The 23,357-nt window shown below is 43.0% G+C and overlaps 1 protein-coding gene across 4 annotated transcripts in view; it reads left to right on the forward strand.

Annotated features, from left to right (window-relative positions):
- The window catches only part of LOC124790019 (arfGAP with SH3 domain, ANK repeat and PH domain-containing protein), a 679,824-nt gene that overhangs the window by 356,857 nt on the left and 299,610 nt on the right, over positions 1–23,357 (forward strand). For 3 of the 4 annotated variants that reach the window (XM_047257590.1, XM_047257597.1, XM_047257583.1), the window contains exon 2: positions 15,679–15,751. In XM_047257590.1, coding sequence (XP_047113546.1) covers positions 15,712–15,751 — 40 coding nt within the window. In that variant the 5' untranslated portion in view covers positions 15,679–15,711. Of the gene's footprint in view, positions 1–3,837; positions 3,842–15,678; positions 15,752–23,357 lie in introns of those variants that run through there. The other variant, XM_047257575.1, reaches the window with a different exon arrangement.

Below are 23,357 nucleotides of genomic sequence, written 5' to 3' on the forward strand. Positions count from 1 at the left end.
TTCCCACACATTTTTGAATTCCGTGACTCGCTTGAAATTCTCGTCATCCACTTGCAGACGTACTGTCTACCTGTCACCATACGCTGTTTCGAAGTAGTGTGAAACGTCCCCTTTGAACAATTATACACGACTGTCCTTAACCTGACACACAATATTTTTAGCGCAACGCAATCTGACTTTCAAAAATCCCTACAAAAGAATGGCCCTGACTAACATTAACCTATACGTTTCACAAATCACTTACCTCACAAAAATCTTGGTTACTCGAACTACTGCAATACAGCGAGCACCACTACTGCCAGCTAAATAAAAGATTCAAACTACGGAAGGCACTAACTACTGATAGGGATAGTTAGTAAATGAAAGATTTTAATAGAGAACAAACAATGTATTTACCTCAATAGTCGTAATATATATAGCAGTTCATGACAAATTACAAAACTCCGCCATCTCTCTCCCCATATCCACCACTGCTGGCGGCTCACCTCCAACTGCGCAACGCTACGCGCTGTTCACATCCAGCTGCCGCTGCCCAACACTACAATGGCAGACAACAATGCAAACTAGACACAGACTGCACACAGCACAGCCAGTGATTTTTATACAGAGGTGGCGTTACCAAAAAAAACCTAAATTGCCTACTTACATAGCCCCCATGCTCCCCACAAAAAATTTTACAAATTGTTTTGGGCAGTGGCCAATAATGATTTGATAAAATTTTTCATAATTACAATAACAAAGATATCAAATGCACACACTTATTGATACAGTGTTGGTCAAAAGCTAAAATTTTCTCACAGTCTATAAAGACAGTCCTGATTCATCACAGTAAAATTACAGTGTTTTTCTTTTTTTTTCAAAGTCTGAACAGTAAAAGAAAATGCACACGGAAGTAGTGGATTTCCATGCAGTCTTGAAGAAGTAGTGTTGTCCTTCCAACAGAAAAACAGTGCTGACTCTTGACATGCAGACAGGTATTGGTCCACAACAGAGCAAACCCACAGCAGAGTCAGTCGAAATTTTGAAGAGTATTGGTAGGTAGGTCATCACAGAGCAGACCCACTGTAGTCCTGGTAGAGATTACAGTATTGGTGGGCCACCAGAGGTGCAGAACCACTGCAGTACTTGTAGAAATAATGGTACTGGTGAGTCAGCAAAGGTGTAGATCCACTGTAGTCCTTGTAGAAATAATGGTATTGGTGGGTCATCAAAGATGCAGACCCACTGTAGTCCTTGTAGAGACGGCCAGCAGCCATCTGTTGTGACTGTGCAGGTGCACAATCACCATTGAAGAGTCTTGCGGATAATGTAGCAAGTCCATAACCACCACTTGTGCACTCACAAAGTTTTTGGAATTGTCCTTATAACCAGCATTGCTGTTATCCAGTCCCTTGCTGAATTATTAACACACGTGCAAACACTAACAGTCCCTACTTCTCACATATTGTCCATATACTATGACTAACAGAAACGTGTGCAGTGAAATGTAACTTACAAGTTAATAATATGATGAACTGGTGACAATTACAATTTTATAACATGATAATACAATTACAAAGGTACAAAATACATCATTAAAGAACATAACGATACAGGTAACATTTGTAGTAACACAGGCTTTACAAAAGAATCGAAATAACATATACATCAGTGTTACAGGAATTATGACATAAGTAAATACATAAAAGATCAGAATAGCTTTGGAAACATCAACTTCACACATGAGCATTAAAACAGAACAGAATTAATAATGTCTAACATCTTTACAAAGTAAATAACATATTATTAATGCAAATTACATTTGAGGATAACAGTATTCCTCATCATAGTTCATGTAGCTGAGTATGAGAAAAATTCTACAACATAAATCTTATGAGGTAAACATATAAAGACAGGAAGAACATAAATATACAAGAGTAGACAAACACAGCGGAATAACAGAAAGGGAAAGGACAGGGTTTGTTTTACTGCAGTATCTTGCAAACAAAACTTTCTTTACTTCTTGGAGATCTCCCTTCGTTCTTCATTATTTCAAAAAGTGCTATCTATACCTGCTTTCTGTATTCTATTCATATTTCTTTCACAATAATTATTTCTCAGTGTACAATACTCATTTTGGCCCAAATCGTTTTCATATAACTTCTCAATGCATTTTTTCCCTATTGTCCATAATCAGTTTCTTATATAGTCTACCCCCTCTTAAGCTAACTTAAATCTAGTGAGCTCAGATGCTAAACTAAGGGACGAGGCAATGCAGCAGCACAAAACAATTAACGCAAACAGCAATGAAAAAAAATGCAGATTTGCGAAGCAAGCAGCATTATAGAAATTAGCAAAGCAATTGCAATATTACAACTAATATAAGGCAATGTGCAGCAAACAAGAAAAATAAATCAGTAGTAAACTGTCTTAGAAGAGTAACACAAATTAAAATTCAGTAGCACTATGCCTGGCAACCAGCAGCAGCAAGTGCTATAAACCTAAACATGACAAAGCTCAAGCAGAAAGAATATTACACTAAAAATGCAATACAGCGAGCACTACTACTGCCAGCTAAATAAAAGATTCAAACTACGGAAGGCACTAACTACTGATAGGCATAGTTAGCAAATGAAAGATTTTAATAGAGAACAAACACTGTATTTACCTTAATAGTCATAATATATATAGCAGTTCATGACAAATTACAAAACTCCGCCATCTCTCTCCCCACATCCACCACTGCTGGCGGCTCACCTCCAACTGCGCAACGCTACGCGCTGTTCACATCCAGCTGCCGCTGCCCAACACTACAATGGCAGACAACAATGCAAACTAGACACAGACTGCACACAGCACAGCCAGTGATTTTTATACAGAAGTGGCGTTACCAATAAAAAAACCTAAACTGCCTACTTACAAGTGCTGTACCCAGAATAATTAGTATCACTCAGTCCTTGTTCTGAAGTGTATGTGGTACTAGTTGAAACTTCCTGCCAGATTAAAACTTGCGCCGGACCGAGACTCGAACTCGGGACCTTCGTCTATGGCGGGCAAGTGCTCTACCATCTGAGCTACCCAAGCACAACTCACGACCCGCCCTCGCAGCTTTAATCACGACGGTACCTCGTCTCCTACCTTCCAAACTTCACAGAAGCTCTTCTGCGAACCTTGCAGAACTAGCACTCCTCGAAGAAAGGATACTGCGGAGACATGGCTTAGCCACAGCCTGAGGGATGTTTCCAGAATGCACTTGCCCGCAAAAGGAAAGGTCCCGAGTTCGAGTCTCGGTCCGGCACACATTTTTGATCAGCCAGCAAGTTCCGTATCAGCGCACACACCACTGCAGAGTGAAAATTTCATTCTGGAAGATAAGAAAAGTTAGCTGTCTGTACGCCTCCTTACAAGTCCTGTTTCTGGGTCGCTCCATATCCGAGAGGAACAGGATAGGGAATGACTAGCAGTGGTACAAGGTACCCTTCGCCATGCACCGTATGGTAGATTGCAAGTATGTGTGTAGACGTAGGTGCATTATTTATAGTATTAAAGAAAGCTTAGCCAACACAAGAGTGACAACAGATCAAAAACATATCAACTAATACTATAAAAAGTGGGTTGTATGATAAATCTCGTAGAAAAGCAAGTAAAAATGTTTGATTCGTAAACAACTCACTTTACTTCTCGAGACAATCTCCTTTGAGTGATATAGACTACGTCCATCGATCCTACGCCTTTTTCATCACATCGGAAAATAGATTCTGTCAAATTCTAAAAAATACTCGTTGACGGCTGCTATCAGTTCCTCATTTGATGAAAAATTCTTCCCACCAAGCCAAAATTTCAAGTTGGAGAGCTGGAAGAAGTCACTGTGGCTAAGACCAATGAATAGGGTGGATAAGGAACCAATTCAAAGCCCATTTAATGCACTTTCGCCATTGTTATCGCTGATGTGAGGGATGGTGCATTATCCAAGTGGCGAGAACTTTTTTGTATACCAACCTTAGTTATTCGACTCCAGTTACGGTTCTACCTTTTTACAATTAATCCACGAGGATTATTGCTTGGAAAACCCAAAAAACAGTGGCCGTCACTTGACCACCTGACAAAACGGTCTTTGCCTTCTCTGGTGCACTGCCACCAGACTTTGCCCAGTGTTTTGTTTGTCGTTTTGACTCCGTCGTGTAGTGGTGTGTCCAGATTTCATCTGCAGTCACAAATCGGCGCAAAAAGTTTTGCAAATTGCGATTAAACATCGCCAGACATTGTGTTCAAATGTTGTGCTGGATGAGATTTTGATCGATTGTGAGCAGTCGCGGCAGCCAGCTCGCACACAGCTTCTTCACTGTCAACTCGCACCGTTGAGATGCCTACTGTCTGAGCAGTCTTACAAATTTCTATTCAGCGGTCTTGCATTAGCACATGATGGATTTTGTCAGTGATTTCATTTGTAGTGATCTCAAGTGGACTGCCGGAGCGCGCTTCGTCTTTGATGCTTGTCTGGCCGCGTTGAAATTCATTAATCCAATCGTAAATGGTCTTAAATTTTCGTGCAGAGGTCGCGTGAACTTCATCCAGTTCTACTTTGATTTGTGTGGCAGTCCAGCCCTTCAAACTAAAATTTATTATAACAGCACGAAACTCAGTTTTCTCCATTTTCAATCACAGTCGACACGATGACCAATTCAGACGGCTGTCAACAATGAACTGTACGCTGTACATTCTTTATAGGATCCTTGGAATAATCAAGCTTACCAACCATGAAGGCGTAACAAAAATGTTCCATTTCTTCATGGAAATTTAGCGGGCTTATCAAACCACATTCGTATTTCGTAACAGGTTTGTGGCAATGTCGCCTTCCTGTACAGTATTCCATCATCTTCAAACAACCTCGCAGCACTGCAGATGCTATCCATCAGGTAAACATTTAGTGGAGTGGAAGTCGTAAGTGTCGCTGTGACGACGGCGTAGCCTAGAGGTGTGTAACGACCAATATTTTTTCTTCTCATCCATGCTACAAAACGATGTGTGTACTGTATAACCATGGCTCTTCGAATATGTAGCTGAACTGGCCTTTGGTTTTCACTGGCTAATTAGCGAGTGAAATCCACGCTTACTTCAGGCGCTTCTACCCGTGGGTACCGTAGCTCTCTTTTCGAGGGTCAGCGTCTAATGTCACTAACAGTTCGGCGTGCAGCTACCAAAAAAAGATAGGCTTTGTCTGAATCGATTTGTTTGACATGCGCATCATTTCGCTTTTGCTACAGAAGAAAAGAAGTTCATTGTCTAGTATCTTTATAAGGGATTTCAACGCTTTTGAGTTGTTATCGGAACTAATTTGCTGATATAACACAAATGGTGGGCAAAATATATTTAACTGTGCTTTTTAACTTGTGCAAAACCACGATCTAAATTAATTCTGTAGCTACATTTAGTGCTCCTTCTATGATGTGAAAAAAAACAATGGTTATGTTAAGGAAACGAATTGAAATCTACGTTCCATTACCTATCAAGAAGTATTATATGCAAACGTACAAAACATGTGAAATGGATTGACACATCGCAAAAATGTATGTAATTTTATTAAATATCCGGATTTATATCAGTGACAGTTCTCCGCTTTCTCAAGGGGATGTTCTCGTTCGACCTACTGTAGCAAGTATGCTGGTTATCGTCGCCAAGATTCTTGAACAATTCTGGCAATCGAAGGAAAAAGTAGGTTATTCCTTAATAGCTAAAAATCAAGACACACGGTTGCTATCTGGGTCCAATGGTGCAAGATTTGATCGACACGGTTATATTACGAAACTCTTGACAATTTAAATTTAAAACTGCGAGAAAAATATCAGATCACTTCGCAACGAGTGACCAAATAAAGGCAAACGAACGTAAAGCATTTCATTGGGAGGAACAGATCAAGAAAGCGTTTTCGACGGACTTTCCGACATGGAGAAATTAAATTTCTCTCGGAGTTTAAAAGTTTCTTTAGCGCATATTGACGTGCTTGGTGTTGCTCTCTAACTAGGAGAACACAAAAAATGCCATAACCCGATTTCCCAGAAACATCGCTCAGTGGAAGTGACATCAAACTTAGCCGACTTACCTGTAGATACGTGATCGTTTCATAGAAAACGACTGTCATTCTTAGAAAACGACTGTCAAAAGTTTCGAGGTACTCTATGTGCATTTTAGAGGGTACATAATTCAACCAAGCCGGGGCATAGTAGCTAGCGTCGCAGTTTCACAATTGTGCCCCCTTGTTCGAAACCCGATTATTATTTTGTTTGTAGTTTTCCCTTTATTAACCCACGTCCGTAGAAGATTACCATACGAAAGTTTTCGAATGTATATTGAAATAACGTTCTCCTAATTCGTCCTCTGATGGTACATCTTGTGAATAAACAGAAATGAAAGAATAAATGAATGAGAAATTAATTTGAATTTTTTTTCGGTGCAATTCCTGTAGTGTATCTTGATTCACAACCAACTGCACGCTCCAGTTTTCGGCAAAGTGATCCGTTACTGGTGGTTTTCCGCGAAGTTATTTCCAACGTGTGAAATCTGCAGCAATGTTAATAAAGTTTCTTTCGCAAGCGAGATTCATAGGACGAAATATCACTGTGGCAAACCTGCTTTCGTATGATGCCCGTAGTCTTCGGAACTTCTACGGTCGGCATAATCCAAGTGAATGCCCCACATGTTCCTGAAGAATAAACATGTAAGAATAAAAATACAAGAATGAAATATACGAGGGGCGTTCATTAATGCAAAAAGTTTTTTGTGAAAGCAGGTTTTTTTTTTTTTCAGGATTCCCATACATAATATTATTCGCCACTCTTTTGGCTACAAATCCTGTTCTCTAACATGATGTCCAGTCAGTGCGGCGGACTCACGCCACCTTACTGGGACGGCTTGTGTGCCTGGACGGTACCATCTGCTGATCGACGTCGGAGCTAATGTCTTGCTGCATCAATAACTTCCCTATCATTCACGTATTGCTTCCCGCGGATTGTATCATTCTTTGGGACGAACGGACGGAAGTCAGAAGGTGCGAGAACCACACTTTAGGGTGGACGAGGAAGAACAGTCCAGTGAAGTTTTGTGATTCCCTCTCCGGTGCGCAGGCTTGTGAGAGGCCTTGCGTTGCATGGAGATGATGTTCGTTTGCGTTTTTGTGGCGACGGACAGGCTGGTCTTTCTTCAATTTCCTGAGCGTAGCACAATACACTTTAGAGTTGATCGTTGCACCACCAGGGAATACATCAAACTGAATAAGCCCTTCAAAGTCCGAGTAGACATGACTTTACCAGCTGAGGGTGCGGCTTTCAAAGTTTTCTCCGGAGGAGAAGTGCTGTGGCATAGCTCCATGGACTCCCGTTTCGTTTTCGGTTCGAAGTGATGAATCCACGTTCCTCCGCCTGTAACGATCTTCGACAAAAAACTGTCACGATCAGCCTCGTAACGCGGAAGCAATTCTGCGCAGACGGCCCCTCGTCGCTCTTTATGGTCTTCAGTTAGGCGCCGAAGTACGCAGTGGCCACACCCCATCTAGTGGTCGAGTGATTCAGCACTACCAACAGTGACGTCCAGTTGTGCAGCGAGGTGTCAGATTTTGATCCGTAGATCACTTCGAAGGAGAGTGTCCGCACGTTTCGTCTTTGCGGGAGCCACAGCCGTGTGAGGCTGGCTGGCACGCGGGAGATCGGACTCTTTGCGCGATCTTGCTGCATTGATGACAGACGCCTCGCTCAGCGGCTCACCGTGCTTTTGTTCACTGCCAGGTCTCCATAGACATTCTGCCAGCGTCTATGAATATCTGAGATGATCTGGTTTCCTGCTAAAAGGAACACTCTGCTTGGAATGCACCTCCGTTGGCGACGCCGCTTTGTAAGCTACGTATAGCGCCGCGACCTATTGGAACTTCATGAAAGCATAGGGGCTGGAGAGGGAATATTCGAAGATGTCCCACATCTTCCGCGTTTTCTGAATGGCAATTCGCCTCGAAAAAATAGTGTAGCATTACTTATTGAACGCCCCTGATAAGAATACGAGACTTTTAAGGGGCTCCGGAAAGGCTCAAAATCATGAAAAGTTCAATTTTTACTTTTTTGCGTTTTCTGAATCTGCAGACTATTACCTTTTAATAGATATATAATTTATTCAATTCCGAAGACTACAACTATTTTTAAATTTTTTTTTAAATGTGTTCTACATGGGCGTGACCCACTGTGGCGCTGTTAAACTGCTGTCAAATGGTGTTATTATTAACGTCCGTGTTCATCAGGTACATTTTAGTGATGTGAGATAAAGTATGTGTTGTGGCTAACCTGTGATGGTTCAATATATATCGCTGGCGTGATTGTCGATTGTTTCATGTTTATTTACTCTGTCGTTATCTCGAAAATATTCGTAATTAATTCTGTTTCTTGAGTCTCTGTTTTGTTGAAGTACAATAATGAGTAAAAGTAAACTTATTAGAAATCCTCTGAAGGCTTTTAAGGAAAGGAGAAATGTTGTAAAGCCAAAGGTATGTGTTATTACTGTAAGCCGGCCGCGGTGGTCTAGTGGTTCAGGCGCTCAGTCCGGAACCGCGGGACTGCTACGGTCGCAGGTTCGAATCCTGCCTCGGGCATGGATGTGTGTGATGTCCTTAGGTTAGTTAGGTTTAAGTAGTTCTAAGTTCTAGGGGACTGATGACCACAGATGTTAAGTCCCATAGTGCTCAGAGCCATTTGAACCATTTATTACTGTAAACAATAAAGACGATAACCAAGTGAGTGAACCTAACATCTCAAGTACACCTGCCCATAGCAGTCAAAGTGGTAAAGAAAATACTTCACAGAAGAAGCTTGGTTCAATGAGTGAAAACTATGAATGTTTTATGGGCGAATCGGATGTGAATGAAATATTTGATATGTCGGTTCTCAAAGGAATTTTTTCAAACTGTGTAAGATGTATTCATTGTAGTGAAGTTGGTCTGGAACTCTCCATAATAAAGCACGAAGGACTTGCTAGTGAAATACAACTGAAATGTGATAAGTGTTCATACATGACCACCTTTTGGAACAGTGTTGCAGTAACTGCAACTGAAGAAAATGGTAGCAAAACCTACGAACACAACAACGAGCGATGCTTGCTTTAGACAAGGAACGCCTTCGGGCTGCAGACAGGGCTGTAAAGAGTCTAGAAATACAAGCAAGAGTAAACAGGAGGAGGAACAAGAGGAAGCTGGAGGAAGAGTTTGCAGAGGATGAAGATAATCCATCCTATGGACCTGGAATGCACTAAAAAGTTAATCCAATCTTTGTCGCTCGATTCCCAAAACTTTTATTTTCTCATACTAATTACATGTTTTCTAAGGATCTTCCATACATATTTGTTTCAAACTTTCAGTAAATGTTACACAGTACCATCTTCATAATTTAACACAGCCTTTTTCCAAAAAACTGTATATTTTTGAATATATAAATAAAAAATTGCAAAGAAATGTTGTGAATTTTCATTACAATTGAAAAAAAATCATCTTTAATAACTGAACTAAAATTTTGTAAAATCCATGTGTTAAGTTGTAGCCCATATTCCAATAAATAATCTGTAAAAAGTTCAACTTCCTACCTCAAATACTTTGTGAGGAAAGATGTAATTTATAAGCGTTATTTTAACATTGCAAGTATAGGGCGTTCCGGAGCCCCTTAAACGATTGTAGCCCTCGAGAAAACCATACGTACACATACTATCTAATTAACGTATGACATATCGTGAAACCCAGTTGTAATTTTACAATTAATGTAACGCCCTTGTATCTCCTAACTTCACAAGAATCGTTCGTGTAGGAACGTGCTACGGCCTTGAGTAGATAAATGAAACAAAATAAATTAAATAAAATGTATAAACACAATAATCCGGTTTCAAACATGAGGCGCAAAAGTTAGAGCCCTAACGCTAGCCACTGCGCCACCATTGCGGTTGACGTTATCGCGCGTTTAAAGGCATCAAAATTAATCGAACACTTTGTCACATTCTCAGAAACGGTCGAATATCTACGGCGAAGTGGAGACATGTGTCGCTTGTTTTGAGAAACAGGGTTACGGCACTTGCCGGGTTCTTCCCGTCTACGTAAATTCAGCAGCGCCAAGGAAGCGCGCGACCTGCTGCGGCAGCAGAAAGTCTTGAAGCGGGGAACGTGGGACGCGGCCGGGGCTGGAGAGTAGCCGCCGAGTATCGATAATGGCGCATGCAGGTCGATAGCGGGGGTCTCTCCTCAGGCACGCGACGCCTCGAGTAGCGTCCAAGGGCGGCTGGCTACACGGACCGCCAAGCGTGCAGGCAAGTGCTCGCGGACGCGAACTCAAACACGCACGAATGTTTGTCGACAGCTGCTGCATTTTTCGCAACAGAATAGAAAAACCTCACTTCCACTGCCCCGATTCGCTTCCTACCATCGCTGGCCACCCTGGAGTAACAAGCGGACAAAGCAACCACTGCAAAGGACAAAACGTACCCTGGTATGTCTGTGGCTGCTCTGTTTGCTCCTGGGTGCATTAAGGACCCTCAGCTGGCGAGAGGTGGATGCACGTGATGCATACAGGAACCTTGACGAGGAGCCTCGATTTGGTGGTCCTGGTGTTATTGGGTGGGAAGGCATAATGATAACGCTCGTCCACATACCACTGCTGTAACCCAACATGCTCCACAGAGTACAGACAAGTTGCCTTGACCCACTAGATCGCCAGATCTGTCTCCAATCGAACAGATATGGGACACCATCGGACGACAACTCCAGCGTCATCCACTTCCAGCATTAACGCTCTCTGTATTGAACGACAAGTGCAGCAGGCATGGAACTCCATCTCCCAAACCCCGGCACTTGTACACCACAATGCATGCACCTTTGTATGCTTGCATTCAACAGTCTGGCGGTTACACCGGTTATTAACGTAACAGCGTTTTACATTTGCAATTGCTTATCTCGCTCTTTTATCAACTTGTGATCTTGCAGTGTTAATCCTTTACACAAATCAGCTAGACAAATGTATTCCCAAAATTTCATTACTCCACATTAATTATTTTTTGGTGTTTCATTTTTTCTGGTCAGTGTATCTTAGCGCACACAGTGTTTTTCAGTAGAGCACTTGCCCGCGAAAGGCAAAGGTCCCGAGTTCGATTATCGGTCCGGCACACAGTTGTGATCTGCCAGGAAGTTTCGTTTTCTTATTTTATTCTCGCAGGCGTTAGCTAGACGTACGTTGGTAGAAATCAGAGCTGTACCGACGGCGTGCCGAAATAGCCCCACTGCCAAGGGTGCAGGCACAGACTGGGTGGAAAAACTGGCCAGAAAAAAGCCAACAAAGAGAAATGGTTTAAGAATTAACTGGGAAAGGCGCGTGAGTTCTCATACCCGTCGTGTTCCTATCTTCCGCCTACAAGAAGCAGCCTTTCGCTCTCCCCACGACAGTAAATCACGCTGTTGTCGCACTCTAATTTCTGCAGCATCCTGAAGAAGCGACTCCTACCGAACAGCAGTCAATCGCTAACGTGTTTTGTGCAGCAGCTGTGCACTTAGCTCACACAGATGCGCCTGCACAGTTCCCGCATGTTCAACAGTGGAGCTTTTGCAGATACTTCGTTACGGTATTGCGTAATCTCAAATGTCGGCGTGCGGGTGCTGAAGCAAATACAAGTATGCTGTCTGAAGTAAGGCCTCAAATTTTCCCGATTTCTGTCGATTGAGGACTGTACCGAGACGAGACGTGGAGGAAGCAAGAAACGTAGGCGGTGGGGGGCTGAGATTACGTAATTTACTTGTCCATCCAGTATGTACTTTTGCTGCTCCCGAGTTTCGGTTGATTCCAGCCGTGGCGTAAATAAATAAGAACTCACGAATAAGCATTCTTTGGCCGATTAATAGTGTTACAGGAGTTGTTACTGTGCTTATACACTGCTATACTCTGTTCGTCTACATTGATATCTCGTACGCTCTCCCACTAGTCATCGGCTGCAGTGCTGAAGCATCTGTGTCGTAAAACCAGTGAAAAAAGAAGTGAGGTACGAGTTAGGTATTTGTTGTTGTTCTGGAATGAATGAATGAATAACTGACACATGATAAAGGATCGAAAGTCATAATGTTCTTTGCTAATCATTTTGCTAACCCATGTAATTTTCCATGAAATATCACTTGTCAGTCGATGATATGGCTGTACTTAATTTTTTTTATATCTACGAACAAAATTGATGGTTTTTAAATATGCGTGGAAAAAACTAAAAGGTTTTTTTTTGGGAGGGAGGAGGGGGGGGGGGGGGGGACGGCGCTGTTTTGGTTTGGTAGTGGAATCGTTCCACAGACAACCACAAATGTCGGTGCTCTAAACTTTGTCAGTAGTGTTCCGCGAAAAGAATGTAGTCTTCCATCCAGAGATTCCGGTTTGAGTTCACGAAGCATCTTGGTAATACTTCAGTATTCATCGAATCTACCGGTAAAAAGTCTAGCAACCTGCCTGTGAACTGCTTCAATGTCTTCCATTAACTCGACAAGGTGGGCATCACAAACACTCGAGCGGTGCTGAAAATTGGTTCACACAAGTGTTCTGTACGCAGTCTCCGTTATAGATGAGCGAATTATTGGAAAAATTCTAGAAAAATTTAGAAGTCTTCTGTTATTTAACACGGTTTTCCGATACTCCTTCACCAAAGAAGACGAAGTAAATATTCCTGATTTCCAATCAAGAACAACTGCCAAGATGAGAAATATAGAAGTAGATATCCTTGGAGTAACGAAGCAGCTTAAATCACTTAATAAAGGCAAGGCCTCCGGTCCGGATTGTATACCAGTCAGGTTCCTCTCAGAGTATGCTGATAAAATAGCTCCATATTTAGCAGTTATATTAAACCACACGTTCAAAGAAAGATCCGTACCTAAAGACTGGAAGATTGCTCAAGTCACACCAATACCCAAAAAGGGAAATAGGAGTAATCCGCTGAATTACAGGCCTATATCACTAACGTCGATTTGCAGTAGGGTTTTGGAACATATACTGTATTCTAACATTATGAAGACCTCGAAGAAAACGATTTATGGACACATAGTGAGCACGGTTTCAGAAAATATCGTTCTTGTGAAACACAACTAGCTCTTTATACTCATGAAGTAATAAGTGCTATCGACAGGGGATGTCAAATCGATTCCATATTTTTAGATTTCCAGAAGGCTTTCGACACCACTCCTCACAAGCGTCTTCTAACCAAACTGCGTGCCTACGGAGTATCGCCTCAGTTGTGAGACTGGATTCGTGATTTCCTGTCAGAAAGGTGACAGTTCGTAGCAATAGACGGAAAGTCATCGAGAAAAACAGAAGTAATATCTGGCGTCCCCCAAGGAAGTGTTACAGGCCCTCTATTGTTCCTGATGTATATTAACGACATAGAAGACAATCTGAGTAGCCGTCTTAAATTGTTTGCAGATGATGCTGTCATTTACCGTCTTGTAAAGTCATCAGATGGTCAAAGCGACTTGCAAAATGATCTAGATAAGATATCTGTATGGTGCGAAAAGTGGCAATTGACCCCGAATAAGGAAAAGTGTGAAGTTATTCACATGAGTACTAAAAGAAATCAGCTAAATTTCGATTACGCGGTAAGTCATACAAATCTCAAGGCTGTAAATTCAACTAAATACTTACGGATTACAATTACGAATAACCTAAATTGGAACGATCACATAGATAATATTGCGGGTAGAGAAACCCAAAGACTCAGATTCACTGACAGAACACTTAGAAGGTGCAACAGGCCTACTAAAGAGACTGCTTACACCACGCTTGTCCGCCCTATTCTGGGGTATTGCTGTGCGGTGTGGGATCCGCATCACGTGGGACTGACGGATGACATCGAAAAAGTACAAAGAAGGGTAGCTCGTTTTGTATTATCGGGAAGTAGGGGAGACTGTCACAGACATGATACGTGAATTGGAGTAGCAATCATTAAAACAAAGGCGTTTTTCGTTGCGTCTCATGAAATTTCAATCACAAGTTTTCATTCTGTTGGCACCCACCTACATAGGGAGAAATAATCATTACGATAAAATAAGATAAATCTGGGCTCGCACAGAAAAATTTAATTGCTCGTTTTTCCAGCTTGCCCTTCGAGAGTGGAACGGTAGAGAGACAGCTTGAAGGTAGTTCTTTGAATCCTCTGCCAGGCCCTTTATTGTGAATAGCAGAGTAGTTACGTAGATGTAGACGTAGTGTTCGCCTATCCTACAAACCGACCGTACGTGCTCGTTCGATTTCAATCGGTTATGAAATATTAGGCCTAGACATTTAATCGATGTGACTGTGGCAACAGCACGCCTCGTACACTGTATTGTAACATTACAACATTGTGTTTCCTACTAGTCTGCATTAGCTTACGTTTTTCGCACAGTTAGAGAAAGCCGCGATTCATCGCACAAAACAGAAATGCTACTCAAGTCATCACGTATCGTCCTGTAGTCACTGAAAGACGACGCTATCCCGTACAGTTGAGCATCACAAACAGTAGCAGATCGCTGGTCAGCGTATCTGTCAGATCGTTTATGTGTGTAGGGAAGAAGAGCAGCTCTATCGCACTAGCCTGGGACCCTGATTTGATCTCGTCGAACATAAAAAGCAGTCACTCCATCACTTAGTTATATGAAGGTAACATCTACCTTATTGCGGTGCTCTTTGTCGGAAGTGGGTCGTGTGTCCGTATATTTCACTTTGTAACCACAACTGTTCACTGCAGACCAATGGCATTTATGCATGGAAATAGCCTTAAGTCTCGTATTGTGCGCAATAGTGCTTCGGTAGCGGTGGGTGGATGTGGTTGGTTATGGGTGGCAAAAACTGTAATGCTAACGTAATTAAGACTCGACGCTGTCAACATAGATTGCGGTGATGTAATCTCTGTCTACGGGGTTACCAAGGATCTCAAAAAGTACTTGACCGATTTACTTTAGTGCTAGCAAACAGAGAAGTTGAATTTATGACTTATCGGCTTATGATTACAATGCCCCTACAAAATCTGAATTTGCAATTGTAATAAACAAAACAAGGTTCAAGGTGAGAGAGGGGGAACAGGAGATGGATAGAGGGGTGAGAGGAAATGGACATGGAAAAAAGAAAGTAAGAGATGGCCAGAGAGAGGGAGGGCAGAAGGAGGAGATGGATAAAAGAAAGAGGGAGGAGGAAGTGGACAGAAAAAGCGAGCAGAAGGAGATAAGAACATATGCAACACATATTCGAAACGTGCTTTGCCGGCCGGGGTGACCGAGCGGTTCTAGGCGCTACAGTCTGGAACCGCGCGACCGCTACGGTCGCAGGCTCGAATCCCGCCTTGGGCATGGATGTGTGTGCTGTCCTTAGGTTAGTTAGGTTTAAGTAGTTCTAGGGGACTAGCAGTTAAGTCCCATAGTTCTCAAGGCCATTTTTTGAAACGTGGTTTTTCTTTCTTTTCTTTTCCATTTAACCACAGTGAGCCAGAGCAACGCATGGTCGGGAACAGCTAGCGCTTTATGAGTGCCTCACTGTATTATGCTAATTTTCCGTATTGTTTAGGCTATTAAAATGTTTGTGTTAGTTCTGCTGCACTGAAACCCAGAGAAGGAAAAAGACAAAAGGCTCGAGCAACGTACCTAAAAGTGTAGTTGCGACCACAGTTGTACTGATTTCAAATTTTCTGTTTCAGACGCTGGACTTTGACCGCGATGGCCTGACGAAGATGAAGAAAGCGATCAAGGCGATACACAACTCCGGCAACTGTAAGTACAATGGCCTATCACGCTGTCGTAAAGTTAATGCATTTAAATTAGCCCATTTTGCTGTTTGTATTCACGCACGCGAAGTGTGACAAGTGGTTCTGATGCACTCTACGGGTCATTAATTCTTCGAGCTTTGCGGCTGACACCAGTCGGAGAAGTAGGTTTCTCTCTCGGGTGGGTGGCTGAACGCTGTGATTGTAACGTACTGTACATCGCTAACGAGGCGACGGGGAACGGCCGTTGCTCCAAGTGCTCTCAGCAGCAACAGCTGGCGCAGTGCTTTATTTTACCCACTTCACTTGCGTACTGCAGACGTACTGGGACGCTGGCGTACATTTCTGAGCTCGCGTGACCCAGCCGCATGACGCAGCGAAGCCGCTGGGAACGCTCTTTGTCTCACGGAGTCGCCTTCTTCCACAAATCCACGGCCGGTTGCTCCCACATTCTTTCCCAGAACGGTGAGACTGTCTGCAAGTAGTAACCTCTCTGCCAAATCCTGACAGATCGTAATTCGTGCAGAATGCACTCATAGACAGCTGCCACATCTCTTCTTAACCACATTAATACTGCCGCGGTATTAGTCTCGCTATTACACAGTAAAGCAAACTTGCCAACTTAGCAAAGATAAAGTTTATTGACTTTATTAAGGACTGACAATTTCATTTTAATTTCAGGGTCTTTTGGGGAGGAATGGGGACAGCGGCACTAAAATACAGTCCATTACACATGGCAGCAATGTATGTATGCTCTGACACCCCACCCTACACTTACTGATTCAAATTAATTATTTAACTTCTGTCTCTGCTGATATTCAGGACGTATACCTCGTCCTTCGTAACAGCACACTCGGCAAACAGGCTGGAAAGTTCAGAATTGGTAATTGATCAAAATAATTGTTACTTAGCTGGAAATATTCTTCTTCGTCATTTCTCGTGGTGCATGTCTAGAGGTTTTCTTTCTCGCTTTCCTGCAGAATGTCGACAAAAAAATTTGGATTTGGAGGAGTCCACGGGTTTGATCTTCTTGTATCAATTCTAATCAAAAAAATGAAAGCGTTTCAGTTTCCATATTGTTGATATATTCTCGACATCATTTCACAAATTTTAAATAACACATTTTCTTTGTCGTTCAAAACTATAAAAAGATGCTTTTGAGCGTTGTTAATTAGACATATTGGGCAACATTCGCCCAACTTTGACCACACGCGGCCATAGACAACTTCTCTCGGCAAACTACTCCATAGCAGCTCAGTTTATCCACTGATGGTCCACAGATTGTTAAATACAAAGATAACAAAACATTGGTCAAAGATTATTGAATTTCTCCATGCTTACATTCATCTCTGAAATTTAAATTCATAAAAAAAATCAAGACAATTTTTTATAAGAAATATTTACAAAATTTATGACAGTTAAAAAAAGGGTATCGCAAGTTGCATGACAAAACATATTGTATCAGAAATTACACTTGGTACGTAGAACATGATATAGCCAGAGTAGTTTCGTTACAATGCTGAGAGAAGCTTCTGGGATTTTTTATCGACATGTCGTAAACCTGGAAAGAGCACGTTGTGCATATATGCGTCACGCTGGCACGATTCCTCCACCTTCCGAGTGAACTAAAAAAACATTGTAACAGAACGGTATCGATTAACAGGCTACTGCGCATTACTTCAAAGCTACATCAACAATGGACTGCTGCTATGGGGCCGCTCTAAGACTGCAGGAACGCGCTGTTACTATCGAAGAAAGCAGTCGGAATCGCTTTCTTCGAGAAAGTTTTTTGCCCTTTTCAGCCAATACGTGTTCAGCTGCCTTATTCAAGTCGAACTAACCATTCAGCCACTACAACATTCGGAATATGATTGAGAATACAGACAGTGAGACAGGCCAAGCTGTCGACTGACCAAGACACCACACAGCTTTCCAGCGGTGGCCCTGAAAATGTTCGGTCTTCACACTGACTGCTTGTCTTATTCCTTAGTTAAGTTTCCCGTGCCACCCCTTCCTAACGCCTCCCCTTCTTGTAGGGGTCAGAAGTTGTCGCGTCTGTCACCTATCAGCGTAGCGATTTCGAAAATTATACACGACTATATTTTATTTACAATTATTGTTGCGTGTCACTTTCCATTGACACAACCAATGGGAGGTCCTATGGCTGTCTTAAGACTACGGTATATTTTTCCATATATACAAAGCTGTAGTAAACTTGGTCCCTAAAATGCACACCTTAAGAGCTACAAGCACTCTTTCATCTTCGCTACTGTGAACAAATCTCTTCTACTGCAAGCTGTTTGCTTTCCTTATTCTGGGAGAAACCAGTATGACAAAACTAGAAAAATGGCCAGTATATATGGGCTCTAAACTGCATACCGAAAGAGCTATGAGCACTTCTTTATTTCTCTATTGCGAACGATCTCTCCTCTATCAACCAAGTCCTCATAGCTCTTAAGATAAGCATTCCAGAGCCCATGTTTACTAGAAAACTTTTTTTCTTATTTTCGTCCATACTACCTCCTCCCAAAACGGAAAGGGAAGAGCTTGCAGTACACAAGTTTGTTTCACAGTATCGGAAGTCGGCTCTGTTGGTCTAGCAGTAAGCCGGCACTGTAGCTTAGCGTATTCGGTCAGAGGGCTGGCTACCCTCTGTAATACAGAAAAAACCAGTGAAGTATTCAACAGTGAACTTGGAGTCGCCGGCCGCAGTGGACGAGCGGTTCTAAGCGCTTCAGTCCGGAACCGCGCGACTGCTACGGTCGCAGGTTCGAATCCTACCTCGGACATAGATGTGTGTGATGTCCTGAGGTTAGTTAGGTTTAAGTAGTTCTAAGTCTGGGGGACTGATGACCTCAGATGTTAAGTCCCATAGTGCTCAGAGCCATTTGAACAATTTGTTTGTTCCACATGTGCAGCAAGGTGGTGGTTGTTGAAAGCAATCTCACTGCTCCACGGTACAGGGACGAGATTCTGTAGTTGGGCCGGATCAAATCGTGATGGATGGTAACTTGCGTACTAATCGTCCTGTTCTCGTGAACACGTTCGTTCAGCATGCTGTGATCAACAAAACGGCTTGATCTGCCTGTTTCTTCACGTCAACAAGGACCACATGCTGTGCGCGACTTACACAGAATCGCTGTTGAAGAGTGGGACAATTTGGACCAGAGAATATTTAATGATATCATCGATGGTATGCCACGACGGATTCAAGCCCGAATCCTAGCAAGCGGACGCTCCACCACGTTTCTCCGGAGTGGTGTGACAAATTTTCCGTGGCATACAGACGTTTTTGTCGTTGCACAAGTGTTTGGTTTCTTGGTTTGGTGATGTGAATACATTGGAAATGAATATATACGCGTGACTCGTAGCAAATTTTGTTTTCTGTGTGTTGAATTTTGAAATACGTAGTATACAGATATTTAGAGGTTTTATAAAAGATGAAGAATAAAGTTTTTTCGAAAAAAATGTCAGAGATGCACCATTCCACCTCAGAGTCCATGAAGATTCCGACGCTAGTGGTGTTCCGATACGGTGTTCATACTGCCGTGTGATGAATATTGTTTTAGAGATGTTGCTGAATATGTCGTCCGTTCACATTAATGCATAGCTGGCATTTGCGTGCTAATGATTGCCCAACGCGCCCCAAAGCCCATGTGTTTCACAAATAATGGCTGGAGCTTCAGCTAAAGGGTCAATCAGCTCTCCCGCAGTGTCCATCGCTGTCTCGTACGGCAGATGCTTCGCTTCCAGTAACGCCTCTAACACAATACTCATCACACGGCAGTCTGAACGTCGTTTCCGTACATCACTAGCGTCAAAACCTGGGGGAAAGCGCTTGTTTTCTTCAATCCAGACACAGTGAAAATTTGTATACATAGTTTTGATACGCTACATATAACACACACCAAGTCTGATTGAGGTCGGTAAGCTGCTACTACTCTTTTGTTGTTCCTTCCTCACGGTAGCAGTTTTACAGGAACCCATGACGTCAGGTGAGAGGATGGGCACCAGTCACAAAGTGTTAGGGTACGAGTGATAGCGATCAGCACTTTAACTAATAAATTTCTTTATTTTCACGTAGCAATTTGTAACACGAACATTCTTTAAAGCAAAAATTAAACCGAGCACCATTATATTGACTCTAGCACTCTAAGAATTAGTACTGTGGCCTCTGCCATTTCATGTTCACGCACTTGGTACATGCGACGAGCGGAGAGGCGCGAAAGCGAGTCTGCATCTGTGCGCATGCGAAGCGTGAACAGTGTTATCTGCAGCCACCACATTGCTGCGCGTTACTACAGATACATATCATCTGGATGTAATGATGCAAAATAAACCGAATAAGTAAACAACAATAAATGGGAATGGACTTTAATTCCGTAATTGACACGTGTTTGGGAGAGGGCTCCTACAAGTTGGTACGGGCGTTCCACAGTTGTGCTTACGTGTGAAGGCATTTCCGCGCTCACCCGTTCAGATAGGTGAGTTAACCGTGTGTTACCCTACGTTCTATTCTGGCACTAAGCTATATATCTTTGGTGAAAAGTACTCCAGGAGTTTCAGACCACACACACACACACACACACACACACACACACACACTCTTTCATATGTTTTTAAAAAAAAAATATATATATATATACACTATGTCGACAAAAGTATACGGACACCCCGAAAACCATTCGTTTTTCATATTAGGTACCTTGTGCTGCCAGGTATTCCACATCAGCGACCTCAGTAGTCATTCGACATCGTGAGAGAGCAGAATGGGCGCACCGCGGAACTCACGGACTTCGTACGTGGTCACTTGGGTCATACGTCTGCACGCGAGGATGCCAAACTCCTAATCATCCCTAGGTCCACTGTTTCCGATGTGATAGTGAAGTGGAAACGTAAAGGGACACGTACAGCACAAAAGCGTACAGGTCGACCTCGTCTGTTGACTGACAGAGACCGCCGAAAGTTGAACAGGGTCGTAATGTGTGATAGGCAGACATCCATCCAAACCATCACACAGGAATGCCAAACTGCATCAGAATCCACTGCAAGTACTACGGCAATTAGGCGGGAGGTGAGAAAACTTGGATTTCATGGTCGAGCGACTGCTCATGAGCCACATATCACGCGGTAAATGCCAAACGACGCCTCACTTGGTGTAAGGAGCATAAACGTTGGACGACTGAACAATCGGAAAACGTTGTCTGGAGTGGCGATCCGATGGCAGGGTGTGGGTATGGCGAATGGCCGGTGAACTTCATCTGCCAGCGTGTGTAGTGCCAACAGTAAAATTCGGAGGCGGTGGTTTCATGGTGTGGTCGTGTTTTTCCTGGAGGGGGCTGTCACCCCTTGTTGTTTTGCGTGGCACTATCACATAACAGGTTTACATTGATGTTATAAGCACCTTCTCGCTTCCCGCTGTTGAAGATCAATTCGGGGATGGCGATTGCATCTTTCAACACGATCAAGCACATGTTCATAATGCATGGCCTGTGGCAAAGTGGTTACACGGCAATAAGATCCCTGTAATGGACTGGCCTCCACAGAGTCCTGACCTGAATCCTATAGAAAACCTTTGGGATGTTTTGGAACGATGACTTGCTGCCAGGCCTCACCGCCCAACATCGTTATCTCTCCTCAGTGCAGCACTCCGTGAAGAACGGGCTGGCATTCCCCAAGAAACCTACCAGCACCTGATTCAACGTATGCCTGCGAGAGTGTAAGCTGTCATCAAGGCTACCATTACCAATAGAGGGCGCCACGAACCTGCAAGTCATTTTCAGCCAGGTGTTCAAATGTGTGTGAATCCCTAAGGGACCAAACTGCTTAGGTCATCGGTCCGTAGGCTTACACACTGCTTGAAGTAACTTAAACTAACTTATGCTAAGAACAAAACACACACACACACACACACACACACACACACACACACACACACACACACGAGGGAAGACTCGAACCTCCGGCGGGAGGCAGCCAGGTGTCCGGATACTTTTGATCACATAGTGTATATATCGTTTATTATTATTGTTTGCCGGCCGCGGTGGTCTAGCGGTTCTAGGCGCTCAGTCCGGAGCAGCGCGACTGCTACGGTCGCAGGTTCGAATCCTGCCTCGGGCATGGATGTGTGTGATGTTCTTAGGTTAGTTAGGTTTAAGTAGTTCTAAGTTCTAGGGGACTGATGACCTCAGCAGTTGAGTCCCATAGTTTAAAAAAAAAAAAAAAAAAAAAAAAAAAAAAAAAAAAAAAAAAAAAAAAAAAAAATTATTGTTTAACGTAATCCGGGCGCAGTATGTGGAGTGTTATCTGGTCAGTGACGCAGCGTTGATACTGAAAGGTAAATTATGAAATGGAGTTTCGGGCAGATGATTAGAATCGTATGGACTGATCAACAGACCCAGACTGTGATGCTTCGCCATAATGTTTTTCACTCTGTTGTGATAAAACGTCACTAGTGGTACTGAGCGCACCACACCCTTTACCAGAGGAAAAAAACCTGGAAACCTAGAAGACGGATGCATGCAAACAGGCGACACATCAGAGCTACAGCATATGCTCTGCTCGGCTTTGTAGCTACCTTCACCGCCACTGACTTTAACGCACGTTTAAACGTTCCTTAAAGTGCGACAAAGCGTGCGCTAAGGCGAACGGGAGAAGTCACGCTTGGTTAGATCGCCACAAAGCACACATCAGCCCTGCACTCACAGAGAACGTGCTGTCCTGGCGTAAAGCGGTAAAAGGAAGAGAGCAGTTCTTATTTCCTCTGCGGCCGCTTCATTATGCGCCGTTACAGTGGGCAACACGAAGAGAAGAGGCCAGTCATTACGGGAGGAAAAAAATCATGAGCAGACGTCCCGAGAGAAGGAATGTCTTTTTAGAAGGCGAATATTCGCTTCGAAGTTAAATAAGAATGAGCGAGTGTAATTTGGAAGCAAAAGTAATTTCTTTTTCCTAGAAGTTTTCCGCGACTCTAAGATTCCATGTCAAACGTGGATCAAAGTCAGTCAGAAACCTGCACCGGAAAGTATTGTGCCTGAAGGATAGTGAACTTAGGAATAAACGATGTTTCCTGGTTGCTGTTTCAGTCTAGTGAGTGATTTTGGATCATAAACAGTTCCTGTTGTCTTTGTTGTGAGACAAGAGGTTGTGTTTTATGCAGCAGCAGTAAAAATTAGGAGTTCTACATATGTAACTGCTGTATAACAAACTAAAGCTATTTGGAGGATTTTGTTAATCTACATCTACATCGTGCGCCGCAAGCCACCTAATGGTGTGTGACGGAGGGTACTTATCTACCACTAACTGAGCCCTCCAACCCTGTTCCACTCGCGATTAGCGCGTGGGAAAGAATGATTGTCGGTAAGCCTCTGTGTTGGCTCTAATATCTCAAATTTTCCCTTCGTGGTCGTTATGCGACGCGTGTATGGAGTGAAGTAATATGTTGTCCGATTCTTTCCGGGAAGTGTTCTCTCGAGATTTCAGTAGTAAACTTCTCCATGATCCACAACGCCTCTGTTGTAACGTCTGCCAACGGACTTTTTTGAGCATCTCCTTAACGCTCTCGCGCCGGCTGAAAGATCCTATAACGAAACGCGCCGTTATTCGATGGATCT

This window comes from Schistocerca piceifrons, chromosome 1, assembly GCF_021461385.2.
Source record: "Schistocerca piceifrons isolate TAMUIC-IGC-003096 chromosome 1, iqSchPice1.1, whole genome shotgun sequence".
Classification (NCBI taxonomy): domain Eukaryota; kingdom Metazoa; phylum Arthropoda; class Insecta; order Orthoptera; family Acrididae; genus Schistocerca; species Schistocerca piceifrons.